At 46.3% G+C, this 25128-nt stretch overlaps 1 protein-coding gene across 3 annotated transcripts; it reads left to right on the plus strand.

The window, feature by feature from the left end:
• The first annotated feature begins 8505 nt into the window (after positions 1-8505).
• TMEM183A (transmembrane protein 183A) lies at positions 8506-23195 on the plus strand. 3 transcript variants are annotated; one of them, XM_004578749.4, is made up of 8 exons: positions 8507-8716; positions 8953-9042; positions 9735-9902; positions 15040-15199; positions 16122-16302; positions 18546-18626; positions 21469-21627; positions 22821-23195. In XM_004578749.4, exons 1-8 carry the CDS (start codon positions 8608-8610, stop codon positions 23004-23006), a joined length of 1134 nt encoding a protein of 377 aa, XP_004578806.2. In that variant the 5' UTR covers positions 8507-8607; the 3' UTR covers positions 23007-23195. The 3 variants fall into 3 exon arrangements, with proteins under 3 accessions (XP_058525009.1, XP_004578806.2, XP_004578807.2); XM_004578750.4 differs by having other exon boundaries at positions 15043-15199; XM_058669026.1 differs by lacking the exon at positions 18546-18626 and having other exon boundaries at positions 8506-8716.
• The last annotated feature ends 1933 nt before the right edge of the window (positions 23196-25128 follow it).

The raw sequence follows: 25128 nt of genomic DNA on the forward strand, positions 1-25128 counted from the left end.
TCCTGGTTACTGGCTTTGGACAGGATCGGGTTGGTTCTGGCTGCTGCAGCCATTTGGGGAGTAAACCAGCAGATGGAAGATCTTTCCATAAATTATGCCTTTCCAATTTAAAGAAATAAATCTTTTTTAAAAATAGACTGGTTTTGTGCTTGTTTTGGCAATGCATATACTAAAATTGGAACACATTACTACTTTCCTGGGGCCAGTGTTGTGCCATTGAGTGTGAAACCACTACATGTGACATATGAATGCTGGCTGGTGTCATAGCTGCTCTACTTCCAATCTAGCTTCCTGCTAATGGCCTGGGATAAGCCAAAGATGGTCTAAGTATCTGGGTCTCTGTCACCCACTTGGAAGATCAGGATGAAGCTTCTTGCTTTGGCCTGGCCCAGTCCTGTTGCTTGTGGCTATTTGGGGAACGAAGCAGCAGATGGAAGAACAATCTCTCTCTCTCTCTCTCTCTCTCTCTGTCTCTCTCTGTCTCTCTCTCTCTCTCTCTCTGTCTCTCACTGCTGCCTCCATAACTCCTTCAAATAAGTAAATACATATTTTTAAAATATATTGTTTTACTTTACTGAATTGCTTCTAACAGGAATTTCCTGTTACATTCCTTCAGAACATGAAGAGCAGTTTTCCAGTACCTCCAAAGCAATGGTTCACCCTTCAGAATTTCAAAGGCTATTAAAAGTACTTAGTTAATTTAAAAATTATTCATTTTTATTGGAAAGGCAGGTTTAAGGAGAGACAAAGAAAGATCTTTCATCTGCTGATTTACTCCCCAAATGGCTGCAAAGCTGGAACTGATTTAAAGCCAGGACCTTCTTCCAGGTTTCCCATGAGGGTGCAGAATCCCAAGGCACTGGGCCATCATCCACTGCTGTCCTAGGTCACAAGTGGGGAGATGGCAACAGAAGTGAAGCAGCCAGGGCATGAACCGGTTCTTACAAGGGGAGGATTAGCAAATTGAGTCATTGCAATGGTCCCAACTATCAACATTTAATAGAAGAGGGGAAAGTAGGGCCTGGCGGCGTGGCCTAGTGGCTAAAGTCCTTGCCTTGAACGCCCCGGGATCCCATATGGGTGCTGGTTCTAATCCCAGCAGCTCCACTTCCCATCCAGCTCCCTGCTTGTGGCCTGGGAAAGCAGTTGAGGACGGCCCAATGCATTGGGACCCTGCACCCGCGTGGGAGACCTGGAAGAGGTTTCAGGTTCCCGGCATCGGATCGGCGCAGCACCGGCCCGTTGCGGCTCACCTGGGGAGTGAATCATCGGACGGAAGATCTTCCTCTCTGTCTCTCCTCCTCTCTGTATATCTGGCTGTAATAAAAATGAATAAATCTTTAAAAAAAAAAAAGAAGAGGGGAAGGTATTGTGACGCAGTGGGGAAACCACTGCTTGTAATGTTGATTTCCATTATGGGATGCTAGGGTTCAAGTCTCATCTTTACTTCTGATTCAACATTTTTCACCCTAAAAAGTGGTAGTGATGACTCAAGTAATTGGGTACCTGCTACCCCATGAGACTTGGATGGAGTTCCTGGCTCCTGGTTTGGGGTTAGAACACTTGGCTATTGTGCACATTTGGGGAATGAATCAATGGATGGAAGATCTCTTGGTCCATACACCATTCCTATCATTTTGCCTTTTAAAACAAATAACTTTTTTTAAAAGGTTCATTTTATTTTTATTGCAAAGTCGGACATACAGAGAAGACGAGATAGAGAAGAAGATCTTTCGTTGGAAAATTCATTCCCCAAGTGACCGCAATGGTCGGTGCTGCGCCAATCTGGAGCCAGGAACCAGGAACTTCTTCCAGGTCCCAAGGCTTTGGGCGGTCCTCGACTACTTTCCCAGGCCACAAGCAGGGAGCTGGATGGGAAGTGGAGCTGCTGGGATTAGAACCAGCGCCCATATGGGATCCTGGTGTGTTCAAGGTGAGGACTTTAGCCGCTAGGCCACAGCGCTGGACCCTATTCTGCCATTCTTAATATGATCCCAGAGATGGAGCATTAGTTATTTAAAACAGTTAAAGCTTTATTTTTACATTATTATGTTATTATAACACACAGCTAAATTCTCGCAGCCTGGGTCTTTACCGTGAGCCAAAAACACCAGATGCAAGGAGGTATCTTAGGAGATTTATTCCAGTGGGGCAGGAACGGGATGGAGGTGATGGGAGAGCAATGGAGGGATAAAGGGGGAAAACAAATAATCCTTTTTTTTGCATTTGAATACTTAAAGTTTCTATATCAAAGTCTTTTTTTTTAATTATTAATTACGTTGCATTATGTGACATAGTTTCATAGACTCTGGGATTCCCCAAACCCCTCCCTGTGCCCTCCCCCCATGGTGGATTCCTCCATCTTGGTGCAGTATTACAGTTCAAATTAAGTCAAGATTCTTTCTTTGCAAACATATACCAAGCATAGAGTCCAGCATCTTACTGTCCAGATAAATTCAACAGTTTCTTGGGGAGACCATCTCTGGTCTGAAGGTAGAGCTGACAGAATATCATCCAGATCAATTGGAAGCCCCAGCACATCAACAACAATTAACAACATTATGGAATTAATTGACATGGTATTGAGTAATCAATATGGAAAACAAATAATCTTTTAAAGATAGAGAAATTGGGCCCGGCGGTGTGGCCTAGTGGCTAAAGTCCTCGCCCTGAATGTGCCGGGATCCCATATGGGCACTGGTTCTAATCCCGGCAGCTCCACTTTCCATCCAGCTCCCTGCCTGTGGCCTGGGAAAGCAGTAGAGGACCGCCCAAAGCCTTGGGACCCTGCACCTGTGTGGGAGACCTGGAGGTTCCTGGCTCCTGGCTTCAGATTGGCACAGCACCGACCATTGCGGTCACTTGGGCAGTGAATCATAGGACAGAAGATTTTCCTCTCACTCTCTCCTCCTCTATGTATATCTGACTTTCCAATAAAAATAAATAAATCTTTAAAAAAAAAAGAGAGAGAGGGCTCAGTGGCGTGGCCTAGTGGCTAAGGTCCTCGCCTTGATCCTATATGGCCGCTGGTTCTAATCCCAGCAGCTCCACTTCCTCTCTATCTCTCCTCCTCTCAGTATATCTGACTTTGTAATAAAAATTTAAAAAAAAAGTAAATTAAAAAAAAGATAGAGAAATTATGGGCCTGGCATGGTAGCCTAGTGGCTACAGTTCTCACCTTGCATGCACCAGGATTCCATATGTGTGCTGGTTGGTACTCTGGATGCTCTACTTCCCATCCAGCTCCTTGTCTGTGGTCTGGGAAAGCATGGCCCAAAGCCTTGGGTTCCTGCACCTTGTGGGATACCTGGAAGGGGCTCCAGTCTTTGTATCCACGCAGCCTCAGCCTTTGCGGCCACTTGGGGAAATGAATAGGTGTATAGAAGATCTTTCTATTTCTCCTCTCTGTATATCTGACTTTCCAATAAAAACAAATAAATCTTTAAAAACAAAACAACTTTTCATTTTTTTTGACAGTGAGTATATTCATGGGACATCTATTCACCTTTGAGTCCCTCTGGAGTCTGAGTTTGTGCAACAGGTTGTCACATGAGCAGAGATCTACATGCCCTGGAACCTCATGAATTTTTTACTAAGAACATTGTGAAATGATGAGGCTCAGTGCTTAGCATCTGTGTTTTGAACTGGACTACAAACATGAATTATGCATACATGGAAAATGATTTGCAACAATTTTCTTCCAGTTAGTAGTCTATTAGACCCTTATTGCATGTTATAACATTAGTATGTTAAAATGTTCACATCTCATGATTATAACCAATTTATATTCAGCTTGAATCAGAATTTCTGATTCAAGGTTATTGCCACAACCTCTGGTGACAGTCTGCTACACAATGTTAGTAGAAGACCAAAGGTTTACTCCTTTTTTTAAAAAAAAAAATTATTTTTATGGGGGCCTAGTGTGGTAGTCTAGTTGCTAAAGTCCTTGTCTTGCATGTGCTGGGAACCCAATATGGGAGCCGATTCATGTCCCAGTTGCTCCAATTCCCATCCAGCTGCCTGCTTGTGGCATGGGAAAGCAGTTGAGGAACGCGCAAAGCCTTGGGACCCTGCACCTCTGCAGAAGACCCGGAAGAAGCTCCAGGCTCCCTGTTTTGGATTAGCTCAGCTCTGGCTGTTGTGGCCACCTGAAAAGTGAACCAGTGGATGAAAGATCATTCTGTTTCTCCTCTCTGTATAATCTAACTTTCCAATGAAAATAAGTAAGTCTTTTAAAAAGGATTTTATTTTTGATGCTATTTACATAGTTGAAAAGGATCCATGTCCACGAGGACCACTGATCAGGGTGGGGAGGGTTGAGGTATGGGGGAATGTGCATGGGACAAATGCTTCTAATTTTCCTTTTCTTCCCTTTTCTCCTTTATGGGGGAGAGGCGGCTCTCCCCGCTGCCAAATCACATCAGTACCCAGGGATGGGAATGTCCACTTGATGTCATCTTAGAAACCCTGATGTGGGGCCTGGCGGCATGGCCTAGCAGCTAAAGTCCTCGCCTTGAAAGCCCCGGGATCCCATATGGGCGCCGGTTCTAATTCCCAGCAGCTCCACTTCCCATCCAGCTCCCTGCTTGTGGCCTGGGAAAGCAGTTGAGGACAGACTGCCCAATGCTTTGGGACCCTGCACCCGCGTGAGAGACCCGGAAGAAGTTCCTGGTTCCCGGCTTCGGATCGGCGCGCATCGGCCCGTTGCAGCTCACTTGGGGAGTGAATCATCGGACGGAAGATCTTCCTCTCTGTCTCTCCTCCTCTCTGTGTATATCTGGCTGTAATAAAAAATGAATAAATCTTTAAAAAAAGAAAGAAAGAAAAGAAACCCTGATGTGGAGAATTCTCTGAGGGTATTGCATGAGTGGCTTTGTTTTGATAGTTCTGAGACACTGTTGGTTTCATTGCTCCAAGGTTGAGAAAATTCTTCCAAGGTCCATTGGCTTACAGTGCATCCCCTCATTCAGACACTTACTTGTTGCCAAAGCTTGGCTAAGAGAGCTGTCCATTCTATTCTGTTCTCCATCTTGTGACATGGCACTTGATGTTAGAGGTTTAGTTCTAACGAGTTTCTATGTACTGTATTAGCTATGTATGATTTACTCTTATTTTTAAAAAATTTAAAGATTATTTTTAAGATTTTATTTATTTGAAAAGGTCGCATGGGGAGGAAGAGAAGAGGAAGGTCCTTCATCCAATGGTTTGCTCCTCAGATGGCCTCAGTGGTCAGTATTGGGCCTGTCTGAAGCCAAGGAGCCAGGAGCTTCATCTAGGCCTCCCACGTCAGTGCAGGGACCCAGGGATTTGCCATTCTCTTCTGCTTTCCCAGTCACATTAGCAGGGAACTGGATGGGAAGCGAAGCAGCAGGGACATAAACTGCCACCCATTTGGGGAAGTAAGTTGGTGCTTGCAAGTGGCAGTTTAACTCACTAAGCCACAATGGTGGCCCCACTACTTAGATTTTTAAAAACAGGAACTGCTTTCTAAATGTCACAGCGTGCCACTGTCAGGTGGCTCCCGCGGGTTGGGATGCCTAGGGTGGAAAGACTGTCAGGCCAGGAAGGTGCAAGGAAGCTAGAAGGATGAAGCAGAACTCGGCTGGGGATGCTAAGAAACTCGGGTCCTGTTCCTCCCTCCACGTATCTAGTAATATATACCACTATTAATCATACATAACACTTTCCTTACTTACCCAACTAACAATTCTAGACAATACGAATATCCATGACGTAATATCCATTTAATAATTGCACACAGGACATAATCGTACATAGACCATTATATCTAAACTGACATATTACTCACCAAAACATGACTATCCCCTTCCCCCAGTGGGCTCTTAATCTACCATCCTCCATGAAACCAGCAACCCACCCAATACGGATCCCTCTGCTCACTCTGCGCTCATATCACTTGGGGGTTGCTAGACTGAAACTATAACTGACATCTGGTTCTTACTTCAGGGCCATAACACTTAAAATCGCCCACACATTCCCCTTAAATAAGACATCTCAATGGACTAATGACTAATCAGCCCATGCTCACACATAACTGTGGTGTCAGGCATTTGGTATTTTTAGTTTTTGGGGTATGTTTGGCCTCACCATGGCCGCAGTGGGCCATAAATCAGACCTAAAATACTTGCCGAGCGCCTCAATGTACCTCCTCCACCTTCATAATTATGAGCCGGGACATTTGTTCCATGTACTCCAAGACATAAACAACCAGCACCTATAACTACTACTCACTGCTTCTCACTATGCCTAAGCTAGTATAAACATTTGAGTTAATGGTCACAGGACAGGGCCCGGCGGTGTGGCCTAGCGGCTAAAGTCCTCGCCTTTAACGCCCCGGGATCCCATATGGGTGCCAGTTCTAATCCCGGCAGCTCCACTTCCCATCCAGCTCCCTGCTTGTGGCCTGGGAAAGCAGTCAAGGCTTTGGGACCTTGCACCCGCATGGGAGACCTGGAAGAAGTTCCTGGTTCCTGGGTTCGGATCGGCATTGCGGTCACTTGGGGAGTGAATCATCAGATGGAAGATCTTTCTGTCTCGTCTTCTCTGTATATCTGACTTTGTAATAAAAATAAATAAATCTTTAAAAAAAAAACCTAAGGGCTAAAGGTGGGTTTAGCAGTAAATTAAGAATAGAGAGCCTGCCCATCACCCTCCTCAATTATCTGAAAACCCTGTGCCCTTAAATAAATACAGCACATCAGCAGGTACTAGAGGAGATAAGTCTTAACAAGGTAAGAATACTGTAAAGTGTGCTTGGAAAATCCAAAGCGCAGCTTAACTAAAGCATCTGACTTACGCTCAGAAGATTTCATATCATTGTGACCACTTTGAGCTATTCTTAGGCCAAACCACCTACCCCGTATAATCAAACCTTTTATTAAAATAAAACATTTACCGCTCTTAAAGTATAGGAGATAGAAATATAACTCAGGAGCTATAGAAATAGTACCGTAATGGAAAGATGAAAGATTGTTTAATAGCATAAAAAGCAAAGATTAACCCTTGTACCTTTTGCATAATGAATTAGCTAGAAACCACTTGGCAAAAAGAATTTTAGTCAAAGACCCCGAAACTAGATGAGCTATCTGTGAGCAGTTTTTAGCACAAACATTCCTATGTGGCAAAATACTGGGACGTCTTGCAGATAGTGGTGAAAAGTCAAACGAGCCTAGTGATAGCTGGTTGTCCAGACCAGAATTTTAGTTCAACTTTATGCTTGCCAACAGAAACTCTAAATCCAAATGTAAGCATAAAATTTAATCTAAGAGGGGACAGCCCCTTAGAACCAGGATACAGCCTGAGTTGGAGAGTAAGTAAATTTATCACTATAGTTGGTCTAAAAGCAGCCACCAATTAAGAAAGCGTTGAAGCTCAACAACAACAACCCGAAAACTAAATCCCACACAAGCCTATAAGCTCCCAACACACACAACACTGGACCAATCTACACGTGTATAGAAGCAATACTGCTAGTATGAGTAACAAGAACCCAATTCTCCTCTGCACAAGCTTATGAACACTGATAGTTAACAACTATATGTAAACACACCACGCCTAGTACCCACGTAAATTTTACTGTTGACCCAACACAGCAGTGCATTCAAGGAAAGATTAAAAGGAGTCCTGTGAAAGGAACTCGGCAAACCCCAGCCCCGTCTGTTTACCTCTAGCATCATAACTATTAGAGGTACTGCCTGTCCAGTGACGCAAGTTCAACGGGCAGTATTCTGATCGTGCAAAGACAGCATAATCATTTGTTCCTTAAGTAGGGACTTGTATGAATGGCAACACGACGGCTTAACTGTCTTCCGCTCCCAGTCAGTGCAACTGACCTCCCGTGAAGAGGTGGGGATAAAACAATAAGATGAGAAGACCCTATGGAGCTTTAATTAACTAGCTTACACAAATAAAATTCTCCTCCAATTGAGTTCAACAAATTATGCCCCTAAGCTAGAAATTTTGGTTGGGGTAACCTCGGAGTATAGCCCAACCTCCGAATGTATTCAGCTATGACTAACCCGTCTAAGCAACTAGACCATTAATTGACCCAATTTATTGATCAATGGAACAAGTTACCCTAGGGATAACAGCGCAATCCATTTTAGAGTCCGTATCAACAATAGGGTTTATGACCTCGATGTTGGAGCAGGACCCTCCACACAGTGGTTCCTCTCCAACCTTTTTGTCGCGGGGTCTGGTGACAGAGGTGAAGACGATGTGTGCTATTTGGGGTGCTAAAGAGGCCATGGCGTCAGCAGGGGACTGAGCAAGACGAAATGCAAAGTCTCATTCCCAATCAACGCGGGTCTGAGATTCCAATCAACTCAGAAAACAGGCGGAGGAAAACAGACACCCCGCCAGCCACACTGCAACCCTCCTGACCCAGCTCGATCCGCGGACGCCGGATGATGACGCGAGAAGCGGGACCCGGCGGTGATTGGCTCTCGAGGAGGGGCGTCGGCAGCTAAGGCGACTCGCAGCCCCGGCGCTAAGTCCTCGCGAGAGGAGCTGTCCCCGAGGCGGGATGGCCGCCGAGCCGGGCGGAGCTGTCCCGCGGCTCCCGGGGCCGGCTCTTTGGCCTGAGACATGGCCCGGGGTCCCGGCCCGCTAGGCCGGCCTCGACCCGACGCGGGCGCCATGCCCAAGAGAGGGAAGCGACTCAAGTTCCGGGCCCACGACGCCTGCTCCGGTCGAGGTGGGCGACCTGGTGGGGGCGGCTGGAGGACCCGGGGCTGGACGCACCGAAGGCGAGCGTCCACCTGCCGGGATGGGAGAGCGGCTCGGGCCGGGCCGGGCCGGGGTGCGGGCTGCCTGAGGACCCGGGGCTGGACGCGCCGAGGCGAGCGTCCACCTGCCGGGGGTGGGGTGGGGGTTCCTGAAGTGAGTCCTGGTTAGGAGGCTGCTTTCTCGAGGGCCGGCGCTGTTTTTCAGTGACCGTGGCGGATTATGCCAACTCGGATCCGGCGGTCGTGAGGTCTGGACGGGTCAAGAAAGCCGTTGCCAACGCCGTGCAGCAGGAAGGTAGGCCGAGGCCGGAGCCGGCGTCTGGGTATCCTGGGGTGCTGTGTTGGCGTGGAGCCCGCAATCCGTAGCCCCTTACCCCCGCGCCCCAAGCCTGTTTACTTTGCTTCCCGTTTGCTGATTGCGTGGGAGTCGCCATGGCAGGTGTCCTGTGTTTCCGCCCGCAGTAGGACACAGCCTGTGGGTTCCCCTGTTTCCACCGCTCCTCCCGGGGTGTTCACCCCAGCATTGGGGTTCACACAGATTGCATGGTGCAGTCTGCTTCCTAGCGGAATCACCTTGGGGTGCTCTGGCCATGTATTTCTCTCTCTTGTCTTTAGGGGACCTAGTGTCTCCAGCCAAGAACTGGGTATAATGGGAATCCCTTGCTTCCCACACATTGCCCCTCAGAATTGATGTAAACAGGAGTAGAATTCACCTTGTGTTTTTCTCCTGTTTGATTCTTAGCCCTTCTGCAGGGACTGAAGTTGGTTCTGTGAAGGAGTCTGCTTGCCTGCTGTTTTCAGAGTGTGTGTGTGTGTGAGAGAGAGAGAGAGAGAGATTAAAACGGTCATTTTAAAAACTACATGAGGCTGTGTTCTCTGACTCCCAACCCCTCATCCTGTTTGCTGGTACATGCAGGTATGGCTTGGTTAAACCGTAGACCCAGGTGGAAAGGTACCCCATCTCACTGTTGCCTCGTTTTCTTCTAGTAAAATCTCTCTGTGGCTTGGAAGCCTCCCAGCTTCCTGCAGAGGAAGCTCTTTCTGGGGCTGGTGAGGCTGGTGACGTCTTGGACAGCAGTGATGAGCTGGAGGACCAGGAGGAGAGTATCTACGAAAGAACAGTCTCCAGGAAAAAGAAAAGCAAGCCACACGAAGGTACCAGCCCGCCGTCTGTCATCTTTGTGGCCCTCCTGCGGTGGCAGTTCAGAGCTGTCACTTTCTCCGATGGCTGGGAGGAAATGGAGTGGGGAGAAAATCCAGCTCTCCTCTGAGATCTGGGAGTGCAACAGGGCCGAGTGGGCATGGGCTAGTACTTTGGCTTAAACTTGAAAGCAGAGGCTGGTGAGTTCATTGGTGAGCTGAACTATGGTGGAGGTTGTTGAGAACATGTCATTATTAAATAAAAACCCTTATGGGGACAAGAGGACAGAAGCCTTTGCATTTCTGAACTGTGTGAGGAAGCAGAGGTGTGACCTTTGCCCAGACACGTAGATTCGCTGTAATTCGTGTTTATGTAGGATGAAGTTAGATGATGTTATGGCCTCTTTTTTTTTTTTTTTTAAGATTTATTTATTTATTTTGGAAAGGCGGATATACAGACAGGAGGAGAGACAGAGAGGAAGATCTTCCATCTGATGGTTCACTCCCCAAGTGACTGCAGTGGCTGGAGCTGAGCCAGTTAGGAGCCGGGAGCTCTTCCAGGTCTCCCACGGGGGTGCAGTGTCCCAAGGCTTTGGTCTGTCCTCAACTGCTTTTCCAGGTCACAAGCAGGGAGCTGGATGGGAAGCAGGGCTGCCAGGATTAGAACCAGTGCTCATATGGGATCCTGGCGCGTGCAAGGCGAGGACTTTAACCACTACGCTATTGTGCCAGGCCAATTATGGCCTCTTAAGTGCTCTGTAGTCATTAATGTCTACTGTATGTCTGCACAGTGTTGGTGGAGAAGAAAAGTATATGTTGACATCTTGAGACAGAATATACACAAATGAAAGAAAGAACAAATAAGTATGTGCCAGACCATTGTTCAGATTTCATGTTGCACCTCAGGGTTAGTCGATCAGAATCCCTTAGAGTAGAACCTGGAATAGTTATTATTACTTTTAATGGTTTATTTATTTATTTAATTGGAAAGTCAGATCTACAGAGAAGGAGAGTCAGAGAGAAAGGTCTTCGTCTGCTAAGTTACTCCTTAAATGGCCACAGCGGCCAGAGCTGAGCCAATCCGAAGCCAGGAGCCCAGAGCCTCTTCCGGGTTTCCCACGCGGCTGCAGGGTCCCAAGGCTTTGGGCAGTCCTCGACTGCTTTCCCAGACTAAAAATAGGGAGCTGGATGGGAAGTGGAACAGCTGGGATTAGAACCGGCGCCCATATGGGATCCTGGTGCATGCAAGATGAGGACTTTTACCATACTGGGCCCCAGAATAATTATTTTTAAGAAATAATTTTTGTATTTGTTTTTCTTTGTTTCTTTTTTATAGCCAATAGGCTTTTTTTTAAAGTAGCTTTTTAATTTACAGACAGATTAGGGAAAAGATAAGTTCTCATATACTGCTTTAGTCTCTATCCCTAAATTCTTTTTGCATAAATGGGGAACATTCGTTTCAGCAGATGCACTAATATTGACACCTTACTAATTACTCTTGTTATTAGAGAGACAGACACAGAATTCCTGTGCGCTAGTCTCAGTCCACATTCCATCAATATCCAGGAGTGGGTCAGAGCTGAAGGTGCGTGTGGGAACTTAATTTGGCAGGAACCCAAATGACTGAGCGCTCACTGCTTCCTCCCGGGGTCTGCAGTGTCTGCATTGGCAGGAAGCTGGGGTCAAGAGCCAGGAGTTGAACCCATGCATTCCAGTATGGGACATAGGCATTTTGTTTGTTTTCTGGGATTTTATTTATTTGAAAGGCAGAGTTAGATGGAAGGAAAAATGAAGAGAGCGAGTAAGCACTCTTCTATATACTGGTTTGTTTTGCAAATGGCCATAATGGTTAGATGTGTAAGCCAAAACTAGGAGTCTGGAACCCCATGTAGGCCTTCCACTTGGTGTCAGGGACCCAAGCAAGCTATCCTCTGTTGCTTTCCCAGATGTACTAACAGGGAGCTGGGTTGGAAGTGGAACAGCTGAGACTTAAACCAGCACTTGCATGGGATTTTGGTATTGCAAGTGTCCACTTAATGCACTGTGTCACAGTGCCAGCCACAGGACGCAAGTGTCATAACTATCAGACCAGACATCTGCCTTTGATATATCATTTTTAGTGAAAACCTGTAGCTTATTTACATTAGGGTTCAGTCTCACACCCAGAGTAGCCACACAGGTGGTTCTGATGATGATCAGCTACGTTTGGGAGGAAGTGAATGGTAAGTGATGCATGTATTTTTGGACTCAGATTTTTTTTTTTTAAATTTATTTTTATTGGCAATATAGATTGGATTTGCAGAGAGAAAGAGAGAAAGATATTCCATCTGCTAGTTTACTCCCCAAATGGCCACAGTGTCCTACTCAGCATCTGTAGATTTACATATTCAAGATAGATATATATATGGAATAGAAAAAAATATGTGACTTCTTATGCCTGGCTTTTACTTAGCATGGTGCTTTCAAGGCCATTCCTATGTATCATGTGTCAGAATTTCCTTTTTTTCTTTTAAACAACAACTACAACATCAGATTTATTGGGGCCGGTGCTGGGGTGTAGTGGGTAAAGTCATTGTTTGAAATACTAATATCCCATATGACCACCAATTCAAGTCCTGGCTGCTTCGTTTCCAATCCAGCTCCTTTCTAATGGCCTAAGAGAAGTGGTGGAAGATGGCCCAAATGCCTAGATTCCTGTTGTCCTGTGGGAGGCCTGGAAGAAGCTCCTGCGTCTTTACTTTGGCTTGATCCAGCCCTGGCTGTTGGAGATTCAAGTAACAGTTGGAAGATCTTTCCCTTTTCCCTCTCTTATTTTTATTGGAAAGGCAGATTTTACAGAGAGGAGAGACAGACAGAAAGAGCTTCCATCTGCTGGTTCACTTCCCAAATGGCCACAACTGCCGAAGCCGAGTCAGTCCGGAGCCGGGAGCTAGGAGTCTGGGACTCTGGCTGGTATTTATTATATGGGATGCCGTCGTTGCGGGCAATCAGGAAATCAGGCTGTTTCACATCACATGTTTATTTATATATCTCTGTTGCTAGCACATTAACGTTTTGTTTTATTATTATTTTGCTTATTTATTTGAAAGGTAAAGTGAGAGAGAGAGCTGGTGAGCCAGACAGCGAGAGCCCCCATCTGTTGTTCAGTCCCCAAAAGGCTTTAACACCCCATACTGGGCCAGATTGAAGCCAGGAACAGGAGCTTCCTCTGGGTCTCCCATGCTGGTACGGTGACCCATGTTCTTGGGCCATCTTCTGCTGCTTTCCCATGGAACTGGAACAAAAGTGGAGCAGCCAGGACTTGAACTGACACTCATATGGGATGCTGGTGTTGTAGAAGGGGGCTTAAGATGCTATGCCACAATGCCAGCTGCAGGATAGATTTTTATATCACTCAGTTTTGTAAACATCTTTATGGGTCTCAGGAGAGAGAATTCTCATTGCCTTCTCTTTCAGAGAAAAGATATGATGTGGGAGGAGCTGAAGCCCAGACTTGGTAGAGCAAGTAAATGAATCCTGGAGATGCCAGGAAGGGATCGGAACCAGGAGTGGATGTTGTAGACATCCGGATTTCTCTTACACTGAAGGGGAAATCAGAGCTTGATTGAATTTCAGTGCTGTAGTAGGCTGTGGTTTGGAAAGCAGCGGCAGCTCTGGGAGGGACTGTCTGCCCAGGAGAAGGCGGCTGGGTTTAGGACTGTGCTCTCCGGAGGTGGGATGGAAGGTGGAAGTTAGTCCCGGGACTGCTCTCAGGAGGCGAGATGGAGGGTGGAGGTTAGTCCAGGTGACTCCCTGGAGCACCTGTTGTCACCTGAACCCGAGGTGAACAGCGGCCCTCAGGGCTGAGAGCCACACACTAATGAGATCTGAGGAAGGGCGAGTGGCACAGTGATGTAGTTGAGGAGTGACTGGGTACTCTGGCCAGCTCACAGGCTAGTGGCAGCGACTGAGGAGAAGACAGGAAGCATGTTGCAGGCAGTGATTGAGTAATCAATGTATCATGTAACTTACTGATTGCCCTTTGTAATTTCCTCATGCCAGCTTGAAATCAATTTTGTTTACATGCCTAAAGAAAATGTTTAATGGCTAGGACACCTGAGGGAAGCAGTGGCGGAGTTTCATAGGACACAGCTGGGTTTTGGAGTTAGGGACGCTGTGGGGGCTGGTATTGTTGTAGTGGGGAAGACTGTTGCCTACTGTGCTTGCATTCCATATGGGTGCTGGTTTGTGTCCTGGCTGCTCCACTTCTGATCCAGCTCCTTGCTAATGGCCTGGAAGAGCAATGGAAGATGGCTCAAGTCCTTGGGGCCTTGCACCAGCGTAGGAAACCTGTAGTAAGACCCTGGCTCCTAGCTTTAGCTTTGCACAGTGCTGGTTGTTGCAGTCATCTGGGAGTGTACCAGCAGGTGGAAGATACTTCTCTGTCTCTCCTGCTCTTTTACCTGACGTCCAAGTTCTTGAAAGCTGGGTCGTAAGTGGAGCAGCCGGGACTAGAGCCAGTGCTTATATTGGATGCCAGCACTGCAGGTGGAGAGTTAGCCTATAATGTCACTGTGCCAGCCCCTAATTATTTTTTATTAATAGTAAAATGGCCACAATAATATCTGCTCATTTCTGTTGATTTATAGAAATAGGGAAGATCTGATTGATATGCTAAGTATAAAGACACTTCAAAAACTTCAAAATAGTATAAAATAGTTATTAAGCAAAGGTCTTAATATTAACACCTGATTATTCACTTGAACAGGAGAGAAAGCTTTTTGCCTTCCTCTTTATTTCTTTGTATTTCAGTAGTGGACAGAGGAAGAGAGAGCTCTTGCATCTGCTGGTTCACTCCCAAATGCTGGCAGCAACCTGGGCTGGACCAGGCTGAAGACAGGAGCTGCAAATTCAGTCTTGGTCTCATATGGGTGGCAGGGAGCCAAGTACCCAAGCCATTACCTGTTGCCTCCCATTATGCACATTAGCAGGAAGCTGGATTAGAAGCAGAGTAGGAACTCAAACTCAGGCCATCTGATATGGGGTGTGGGTGTCCCAAGTGATGTCTTAAGTGCTGTACCGAATGCCTGCTCCTACAAGTCTGTTAACTGCAAGCCTTGGGGCACTGGATACGTGTGTAGCAGAAGATGGATTCTGCTTGTTTCTGTTTCAGAAGACCTGGATGGGGCTGCAGGAGAAGAGTATCCCATGGATATTTGGCTGTTGCTGGCCTCCTACATTCGCCCTGAGGACATTGTGAACTTTTCCCTGATCTGTAAGAATGCCTGGACTGTCACTTGCACTGCTGCCTTTTGGACCAGGTTGTACCGAAGGTGCGGCCACAGAGAGCTCGCTCTGTTTTCTGTGTGGCTGATTTCCTTGCTGTCTGTGATTTGGAGCCACTCCCTGGATGGTGACCTCTTGGCTCTTTCTCCATGCCTGGGCATGGCCTAACCTGTGGACTCTTTGAGCCACTTTCTAATTTAAATGTGATATTATTAATTCATGCAGGTAATTATCTTCCTTGTGATTGTTTTCTGCCCTGCAGTATCTACTTTCAGCAAAGAAGTCTTGCTTTAGGTCCCAGAAAGAACCATCTCTGACTTTTCTTCAGAGGTTTATTTTAGTTAGAATGTTTGAAAGCTACAGATGCCTCAACTGGATTTGTTGTTCCTTAGTTTTGGTAACCATCTGAAGTACTGTATAGTTTTTGTACTTAGGTTGTCCTACGGGTGGAGAGGTGTGGCATGAATGAATCATACAGTTAGTGGAAGGCCTAGCTTTTGATGCTGGCTGTGGCAGTGTGGTGGGGATTGTGAACTGTCGGTAGGACTGTTGGGAAGGAATGTTAAGGTAGCAGAGTAGAGAGTTTCTGGGACATCTGACAGGAGAACCAGAATGACTTTTCTCCATGAAAGGTTCTGTTGGAGCTGCTGAAATACATTATACTGGTTCAATATCCACTATATGACTTATATAAATATACAAGTTCAGACACTTGCTCTTGCATAGGGTAAAATAGGATTTAAACTCTTAAGTGGATGGAAAAATGCAGAATTATAAGCTGATGAAGCCAGAGTTAGTGAGTGGTTAAGGACATGGTGATATGTGTGTGTGTCAGCAATGGGGACAAGCCCAGTACTGACCAGTGGAGTCATGCAGTGAAGTTAATCCGGGGCCCAGGAGGCCCAGGAGGCTGGCCCAGAGCAGGACAGACAGGCCCCATGATGGTAGGAGTCATGTGTCCTGTTTCAGGCACTACACGCTGGATGCCTCTCTGCCTTTGCGCCTGCGGCCAGAGTCCATGGAGAAGCTGCGCTGTCTGCGTGCCTGTGTGATTCGCTCGCTGTACCATATGTATGAACCGTTTGCTGCTCGAATCTCCAAGAATCCAGCCATTCCTGAAAGCACTCCCAGCACGTTAAAGAATTCCAAAGTAAGTGAGGATTCGAGCTGGGATTGGATGGGTGGGCCCGTGTGTGGTGGTTCATAATAGCTTTTTCTGGCTCTGATGGGGTGGGCTGTACAGCCTTGGCTGCTCAGGATCTGACCGACACCTTGAGGGCTCAGCGGGTTCACTTCAACAAGACATCTCCGCTTTGCTGGACTGGCTTACATTAGCTTTAACCCAAAGCTTTCTTATGCTCTTGGTGTATTCCTTATCCTTATTTTAATTCATTCCCATGCATTGTACATTGGACCCCTTTAGATAGTAATAATGATTTGGATGCTTTGGGCTAGGAAGAAAACAACTCTAATGGTTAGAAGGGGCTTTTAACAATTTGTAATTTGTAGTATGAACAACTCACTGTTTTCCTCTTTTTAATATGACCTTGACATTGGGGTTGACCCCTTTCAAGGATTCTGGTGTTAGAAGTCTTTAGCAGTTGCTGAGGGCCAGGTGCCAGGCTCTGTGGGAGATCACCACTCTGATTCCCAGGCCTCGGTGCTCTCAACTTCTCCCTGTGTTCTAGGCTGTTTTCTCTCCAGGTTTTTTCAGTACTTTATCCCATATGTGACATTCAGGTTTCTGGCAGTCTCCTGCCTAGAGTGGTCTGCCGGTCCATGGTCTGTTCTCGCCTTTCCTCCCTCCTGATGCAGTCTTACGTGAGGTCACCACTGCCAGGCCGTGTGGCTTTGTCTCGGTGTCACTAAGTTCTGTATCTTTTGAACTTGTTGGTGATTGTTATTGCCCAGTTCCTGCCTCAGGTCGCTTCTGTAAGAACTTCTATTCTCTTTTACTCAGGTTTTTGGTAATTGATGTTGTATGTTGATATTTCGCCCCTAGTTTAGCTTTGAGCTAATAATATTCACCTGATGCATATTAATTAAAATGCTACTGTTTATTTCAAGATCACCAAGGCCTCCCCCTCAGCTTGCACACTGAGGTGATCAGGCACATTGGCAGAGCTTAATTTAAAATCCTGCTTGTGATGGATTTAGAGTAGGGGTAGAATGCTGAGCGAGTAGAATTTCGCCCGGCAGCTGCTTCTGCTTGTAATATGAGCGGATGGTATATCTTCTCACACTTAGAGTGTCCTCCCAGGAACGCTAGCTAGTGCCAGACTGAGTGTGCTGAGGGCGGGGACCATCCGAGAGGTGTGAGTTGCAGGGAGCGAGCAGCCTCAGACAGACTCCTCAGGCAAGACGCATCTTAGCGGCTCCAGTGCACAATGCAAGTGCTGCTTAAATTCTAAAATACCCCTCTGTCCATATTATCATTGTGTACTAATGGTTTTTTAAAGTAGTCTATAAAAAGCCAAGGTGGAATGAAAACCAAGGTTTTCATTGAGATAGTTCACCCAGGTCATCTGGCTGCTTCTTTTGTGCCTTAGTAGAGATCTTCTGAAGGGATGGGACCTGCTGTGGCAGGTGTCCCATGCATGGCCTTGCCACTTGTTTACCCACGATTGCATGGAAGTCAGGGAGTGCCAGCATGCCTACAGGGATTTGTCCCAGTTCCTGGACTCCAGTTTTTCGTATTTGATTCCCCTTCTCTCTCTTTTCACTAGCTTAGCTTGTGTGGGACACTGGAGCCGTTGTGATGGCAGCAGAAGTGTTTTCCCCTTAATGGCAAGCCCATTATTTTTGATGGAGCAGCAGGACGTACAGGGCATGTCTGAAGGGCAGGACAGCTGGCTCGGCGGACGACCCACCCCTTGTCCCCTGGGAGGTACTTGACTTCTTGTGCTTCACCCTAGCTGTAGCTTCGCGTCCACTGAGGGCTTACTCTCGACTGGACTCAGCCAGCTCTGTAGTTGCCTCCCAGCTGTCTGCTCTCCAAAGGTCCCGAGCAGCTGCCTCCTGTATGAGGTCCAGCCCTCTCTGCCTGCTTTTGGCCTGTCTGCTGTCTTTCCACCTGGTGGCCCCTGGCTGCTTATACTTCAGTGCAGAGTCAGACAGAATGCTCCAGGTTCTGCATCCAGGGCTTCTGTCTTTAGAGATGAGAACGACTGACTTCAGTGTTCCGAGTAGACTTATACCGGCCCCTCCCCTGCTTCCTGAGGAGCCCTGGGGTAATGTACTCTCAGGTTGGTCCAGGGTCAGATTGGGGGGTCTCAGTATTGGGACTGTGGCTGGCTTTAGATCTGTCAGAGATTTTTGCTGATTGCTTGTTGTTGTCTCATGCTAAATGGTTGTTTTTCTCCCTTGGTTTATTTTATTTTTACTTTATTACAGTGCTTACTTTTCTGGTGCAGGAAGATTGTTGGGAACAGACAGGAACCAATGTGGGAATTCAACTTTAAGTTCAAAAAACAGGTATATGGTCTCATTATCTCTTTGTTTTTTTAAGATGATATCTTGAAATAAACTTCAGCAGGAGTGATAGCCCATTTGTGCTGCTGTAGTAAGGCACCCCAGCCTGAATAGTTTGTGAAGAACAGCAGTTTGTTGCAGATCAGGGTGCTGGCAGGGTCAAAGTTTGCTGAGGGCCCAGGCTGTGTGCTTTTCTGCTTCTGAGATGGTGCTTTTGTCCTTCCTGGGAGGGTCTGCACGGTGTGGGCACAGGTTGGGAGAAGGCCATAAGTGGAACTTGTTTGCTAAGGACCTTACTCCCATTGGCAAAGGAGAAACCCTGCTGACCTAGTCACCTCCTAGAAACCCCACCTCCTTCCCCCCCCCCCCCGCCCAATTTTGAGATTTATTTATTTTAAAAGAGTTAGGGAGAGACAGAGATTAACCTTCTATCTGCTGATTCACTCTTCAAATGGCTACAGTGATCAGGGCTGGGCCAAGCCAAAGCCAGGAGCTTCATCTGAATACTCAGCCGCTTAATACTGTTGCAGTGGAGATTAGATTTCAGCATGAATATTGGAGGAGACACAAAAATTCAAACCATAGCATGGGGTGAAGCTGCCTTATTCAAATCAAACAGTAGTCATCAAAACCTGGCCCCTGGGACCAGCGCTGAACAGCAGGTTAAGTCTCCAGTTGCAATACTATGGCCTGTATTTGAATCCCAGCTGCTCTACTTACCAGTTCCCTGCTCATGTCCCTGGGAAAGTAGTGGAGATTGGCCCAAATCTTTGGGTCGCTGCCATGCATGTGGGAGACCTAAATGGAGTCTTCTGTCTCCTGGCTTTGACCTGGCCTACCCATGGCCATTATGTCTATGGAGAGTGAACCAGCAGTAGGAAGACACCTTCCTCTCTGTGTCTCTCTCTATCTCTGTTACTCTGCCTTTCAAATAAATAAATCTCTTAAAAGAGAGAGAGATGTGGGGTGAATAGTTAGTCTTGTTAAAATGTGTTAGGGCTGGCGCTGTGGAAAAGTGCGTGAGGACATTATCTGTAAGCCAGCATTTCATACGTGCTCTAGTTTGTATCCTGGCTGTTCCACTTCCCATCCAATTTCCTGCTAGTGGCTTGGGAAAGCAGTGGGAGATGGCCCAAAGCCTTGGGATTCTCCTTGAAGTGGGAGGCCTGCAGAGAGCCTGGCCATGTGAGGAGTGATGCAGCAGATGAGAGATCCCTGGGTCTCTGGAACTCTGACCTAATTTGAAATAAGTAAGTAAATCTTAAAAAGAAAAAAAAAGCCTCTATGTCCCACCTTGGAGAACCTGGCTTCAGTTTCCAGCTTTGGCCCTTGACTGCAGTTTCCTCCCGGCACAGAAGCTGAGGGTCAGAGGGGTTCTGCTCTTGGTGTGGTCCGGCCTGGCCCCAGCAGGTACCCACAGGCGGTTCTTTCTGTCTCTTTCTCTCTGCCTCTCAAAAACTAAAACAAACAACTTCTATTCATGCCATGAAAAAGAAAAGGAAGGGGTAATGATTCTGTATCAAAAAAATGCAAAGATAACCTAATGCAAAAAAAGTAAGCTCTGAGTGGCTCCTAGATCAGAGCACAAAGAACTGTAAAGGAGATATAGTCAGTTAAGGAAATAGGACTAGTCTGTGGGTTTCAGAGTGTGCAGAGCTCTTAATGCTGTTCTGTGTGATGATGATTTTATGGCCATGTCTCGTCTTTTTTCACACTGACTTCAGGGTGGAGTGTTAATATTACTTTTGAATGGCTGTATGCCCTTCCCATCTAGAATGATGTGATTTACAGATGTGTATATATAGAATGAAATGAAATGTATGTAGAAGTTTCATGTACTAGTCTGTTAACTCTCCTGTATATTTGGGCACGTTAAAACATAATAATGTACTGAAGTTATTTGTCTAGACATTTTTGTTGTTCAAAGTGAATGTATTTTTAGACAACTGTCATTTATCTTTATTTATTTATTTTTTTTTCTGTGAGGTGGTTTGGGGAAGCATGAGGAAAAGGGTTACCAAAGGGCTTTGTGTAACCAGAGCAGGTGCTGGTCCATTCCTTGTCTGCCTTTTGCGCGAGCCAAGTTGAGATCTTGGCCACAGTGAGCACCGTTTGCCTCTCATCCCCACCAGTCTCCTCTGTTTCATAGCTCACTGAGGAGACGAATTACAAATACAGTCCCAGCCCTCACTTGATGGCAGGTGGGTTACAGATAATTTGTAATTAAAGTAAGTGAAAATTTACTGTTGGTTTATCTCAGACACAGAATTTTAGCTCTGATTTTGCAGTTGAGATGCTCCTGGTCCATGATGCCTGTTAGATAGTAGGGGAAAGAACCCCCTGGCTCTTTCTGGGAAGGGGCTAAGGGACAGTCTTATCAGGGGTGACATATGACTCCTGGTGGAAACTAGGAAGACAGCAAGAAAGTGAATGCTGCGCTGTCTGCTAGTGCTGAGATGGGTGCCTCCTTTGTGCCTTGCAGGAGGTGGCTGCTGCTGCCTCCCACCGCTTTGGTGCAGGATGTATTCTTTGACAAATCGCAAGGGGTTTATAGTGATCAGACATGGGAATGCCTCTGAGAGAGGCTTTATCAGATGACAGGGAGTAAGGACCATCTCATTGAAGCGTAAAGTGCCACCAGCCAGCTGCATTTACTTGTTCAGTGTGTTTCCTTTTTCAAAGAAAAAAATTTTAAGCTCTGTATAGAGATCACCGTATATAAAGGAAGAAGAGATAACAAAAACTGCATCTTGCTAGCTTTAGTTGAGTTACTGGATTTTCATTGTGTACTCTTAAAGCTGTAAACACTTCTCTAGGCATTGTGTCATTTCATGCTGCTTCTTAGTCCCCTAGGTTAAAGAGCAAGTGCAGGGGAGGAGGATTGCAGCCTCCCATTCAGTATGAAGATGTTCATACCAACCCGGACCAGGACTGCTGCCTTCTGCAGGTCACCACCCTCAATTTCATCTTTATTCCAATTGTCATGGGCATGATATTCACCCTGGTAAGTGGGGGCTCCAGATGCCATCTGCAGCTCCATTACAGATTCTTGCCTTATCTAGGATTTGAAAGAGATTTGTAAATTCCACCAGCAAGGACAGATCTAAGAATGAAACAAAAAAGTCTGAATTCAGGCCTGTATATTAGGAACAAGATTTGTGGAGAACTTAATTATATCTAAGAATTGTCCCCATTTCCTTTTCTTCTTCCTATGCAGTGCTCATAAATGCTTGAGAAACATTATCCTGTTGGTAACAGTAGTGAGGCATTCACTGAGCACGTTGTGTCCAGACCCCAAGACCCTCCTGTGATGGTGTAAACGGAGTCTGAGGTGCAGGGTAGTTGGCTATGTCCTTCATGGGAGATTCTGCTCAAGGCTTGGTTAAGAATTAGATGAGCAACAACTGTGTCTATGATACACTTTTCTGGGTTTAAAGCAATTTTAATTGTATTAACAGCTGGCAAGTGCACATAATTGTCTTCTATCTCGAGCTTACCTATAGAGATGTGTGGAGTCCCCTTTCATAGTGAAAATGGCTTTTTGCTTTTTGGTAGTAAAATAAATATGTCTGCTTCATGTAAAGAACTTAGGTAGCACATAACTATGTGGAGAAAGTTGGGGTGGCATCCTCTTATCCTGTCCTTACTGCAGTTCAGGGGGACTCTTGGCTGCATCTGTCAGTACGTTCATGAGTGCCCTCCAGACCCCTGGCATGGCCGAGAGCATGGCATGCCTGCTGTCTGTCAGAGGCACAACACCCTACCCCCAGGCTCTGGCACGCTTATGCCCTAGAAACATACTCATCCTCCATGCACTCCCCACTTTAACAGTTCTGTGCAGAGCTACAGACACATAGGTAGAAATTTTGTGATTTGAACAAAAATGTGTTACGTTTATATTTCATGCATCCTGTTGGACTTAACTCACCAAAACCTCTTCATCTATTGCAGCCCTAATCCACTTAATAAGATTGGCTTGATGGTAATCTGTGTGTTTATATGCCAATGTATTCATCTGTGTATGAAGCTTTCTTTAGCATAGTTAAAACATAGGAAGCTGAAAGGACCTTATGGAAATTTTGATGTTGGAACTTACGGATTAATCTGTGACACAGTCAGTGAAAACTGTCATGTCAGAATGAGCTGGAGCAGCCCATGATTGTTGATGTTGGTACTGAATCTGCTCTCCCCTTCCAGTTTACCATCAACGTGAGTACAGACATGCGCCACCATCGAGTGAGATTGGTGTTCCAAGACTCTCCTGTCCATGGTGGTCGGAAACTGCGCAGCGAGCAGGGCGTGCAAGTCGTCCTGGACCCCGTGCACAGCGTCCGGCTCTTTGACTGGTGGCATCCTCAGTACCCGTTCTCCCTGAGAGCGTAGTTGCTGTTCCCAGGGGCAGTTGGGGCAGCCCCGAGGCTCATCCATTAGTGATCTGATTCCACTGGGGGGTTAGTGACGCACATGCCCCTTGGGTTCCTGAGGCTTCAGCTGAGGGAGGGAGAAGGGCTCAATCAACAGGAAAAACAGCTATGATTTCTAAATATATTTTAACGTAAAAATTTGCATTCAGAGGATAAACCTGGCCTTGTTGTGTGTCTTCAGACCCCCACTTGGCGCTGTGGAGGTGCTGTCTGTTCTTTTATCCCAGCAGAATGGATGGTCTTACTCTAGGGAAGAATTAGGGTCTCTAGAAGAGGCGGTGGCACCACTTCCTCAGGGATCAGTGTCGCTGGAGCCGGGGGTGAGCGACACTGTCACAGCGATGGCTTCTGATGCAGCCGCCCCCCAGCGTTCACGGGATCATTTCCTCTTTGCCTTTTCTCCAGAAATAAAGCAGGTGGCAGGGTCTTCAAAATTGGACAACATTGACTTGGACATGTTTTGTTTGTTTTTTAAATATTTACTTGAAAGGCAGAGTTAGAGAATCTGCTGGTTCACTCCTCAACTGGCTGCAACTGCTGGAACTGGGTTGTGCCTGTGTGAGTACAGGGGCCCGAGGACCTGTGTCATCCTCCACTGCTTAACAGGCACATTCAGTAGGGAACTGGACCAGCAGTACAGCAGCCAAGTTTGCAACCTGGCACTGCAGATAGCAGCTTTATGTGCTATACCACAGCACTGGCCCCTGTTTATTTATTCATTTATTTATCTACCTATTTATTTATTTATTTTTAAGTGCTTTATAGGAATTGCTTGATATGGAGTAGAGGTCTTAGGAAATTAAGAACTGTAGAGCCAGTGTTGTAGCATAATAGGATAAGCCACTGTCTGTTTTTTTTAGAGATTATTTACTTGAAAGGCAGAATTAACAGAGATGAAGAGACAGAATCTTTCATCTGCTGGTTTACTCCCCAGATGGCTGCAGTAATTGGGGTGACTTGGTCTAACGACAGGAGCTAGGACTTTCTTTCAGGTCTCTCATGTGTGCAGGGATTCAAACACTTGGGCCATCCTCTGCTGCTTTCCCAGGCTATTAGCAGGGAGCTGAATTGGAAGTGGGGCAGTCAGATCTCCAGCTGGCTCCATATGCAATGTTAGCATTGCAGATAATGGCTTTATATGGTACATCACAAAGCCAACTTCGACATAACACTTTGCTAGTTTTAGATTTTAGTGGGTTTATTTTTTAAATGAGGCTGATAGTAGTGATAATGACTTTGTCTCCTTGGTAGTATACTAGGAACTTTATATAATATCTCAAATTCAGTTCCAACAGTCTTGCAAGGTGTGTGATACTGTCCCCATTTTATGGCTGTCTGTAAGGCTCTAATAAAGCCTACATAGCTACGATTCTCCACTAGGCCTTTCATTTTTTTTTGGTAAATATTTTATTTTTACTGCAAAGTCAGATTTAGAGAAGGTAAGACAGAAAGATCCCCAAGTGACAGCAATGGCCGGAGCTGAGCTGATCTGAAGCCAGGATCCAGGAGCCTCTTCCGGGTCTCCCACGCGGGTGCAGGGTCCCAAAGCTTTGGGCCGTCCTCGACTGCTTTCCCAGGCCACAAGCATGGAGCTGGAAGGGAAGTGGAGCAGCTGGATTATGAACCAGCGTCCATACGGGATCCCGGTGCCTACAAGGCGAGGACTTTAGCCAATAGGCTACTGCACTGGACCCCCTTTTGTTCTTTTAAAGAAAAAAGGCAGAGTGACAGATTTCATCTGCTGGCTCACACCCCAAATGGCTGCAGTGGCCTGGGCTGGGCCAGGCTGAAGCTAGGAGTCCATAATTCCATCTAGATGTCCCACATTGGTTGCAGTGGGACCCAAATACTTGGGCCAATTTTTGCTGCTTTCCCAGGCACAGTGACAGAAAATTGGATAGGAAGCAAGGCAGCCAGGACTTGAACTGTCTCTCCAGTATGGATGCCAGCATTGCAGTTGGCAGCTTAATGTGCTGTGCCCCAATTGAAAAGTCACACTCTGCTTTGTTTTGCTTTTCCTGTGGTAGATGGCAGGATGTACAGATAAAAGTGTTGAGTATGGATTTTTTTTAAAGATTTAT

The sequence above is a fragment of the Ochotona princeps genome, chromosome 10, assembly GCF_030435755.1.
Source record: "Ochotona princeps isolate mOchPri1 chromosome 10, mOchPri1.hap1, whole genome shotgun sequence".
NCBI lineage: Eukaryota > Metazoa > Chordata > Mammalia > Lagomorpha > Ochotonidae > Ochotona > Ochotona princeps.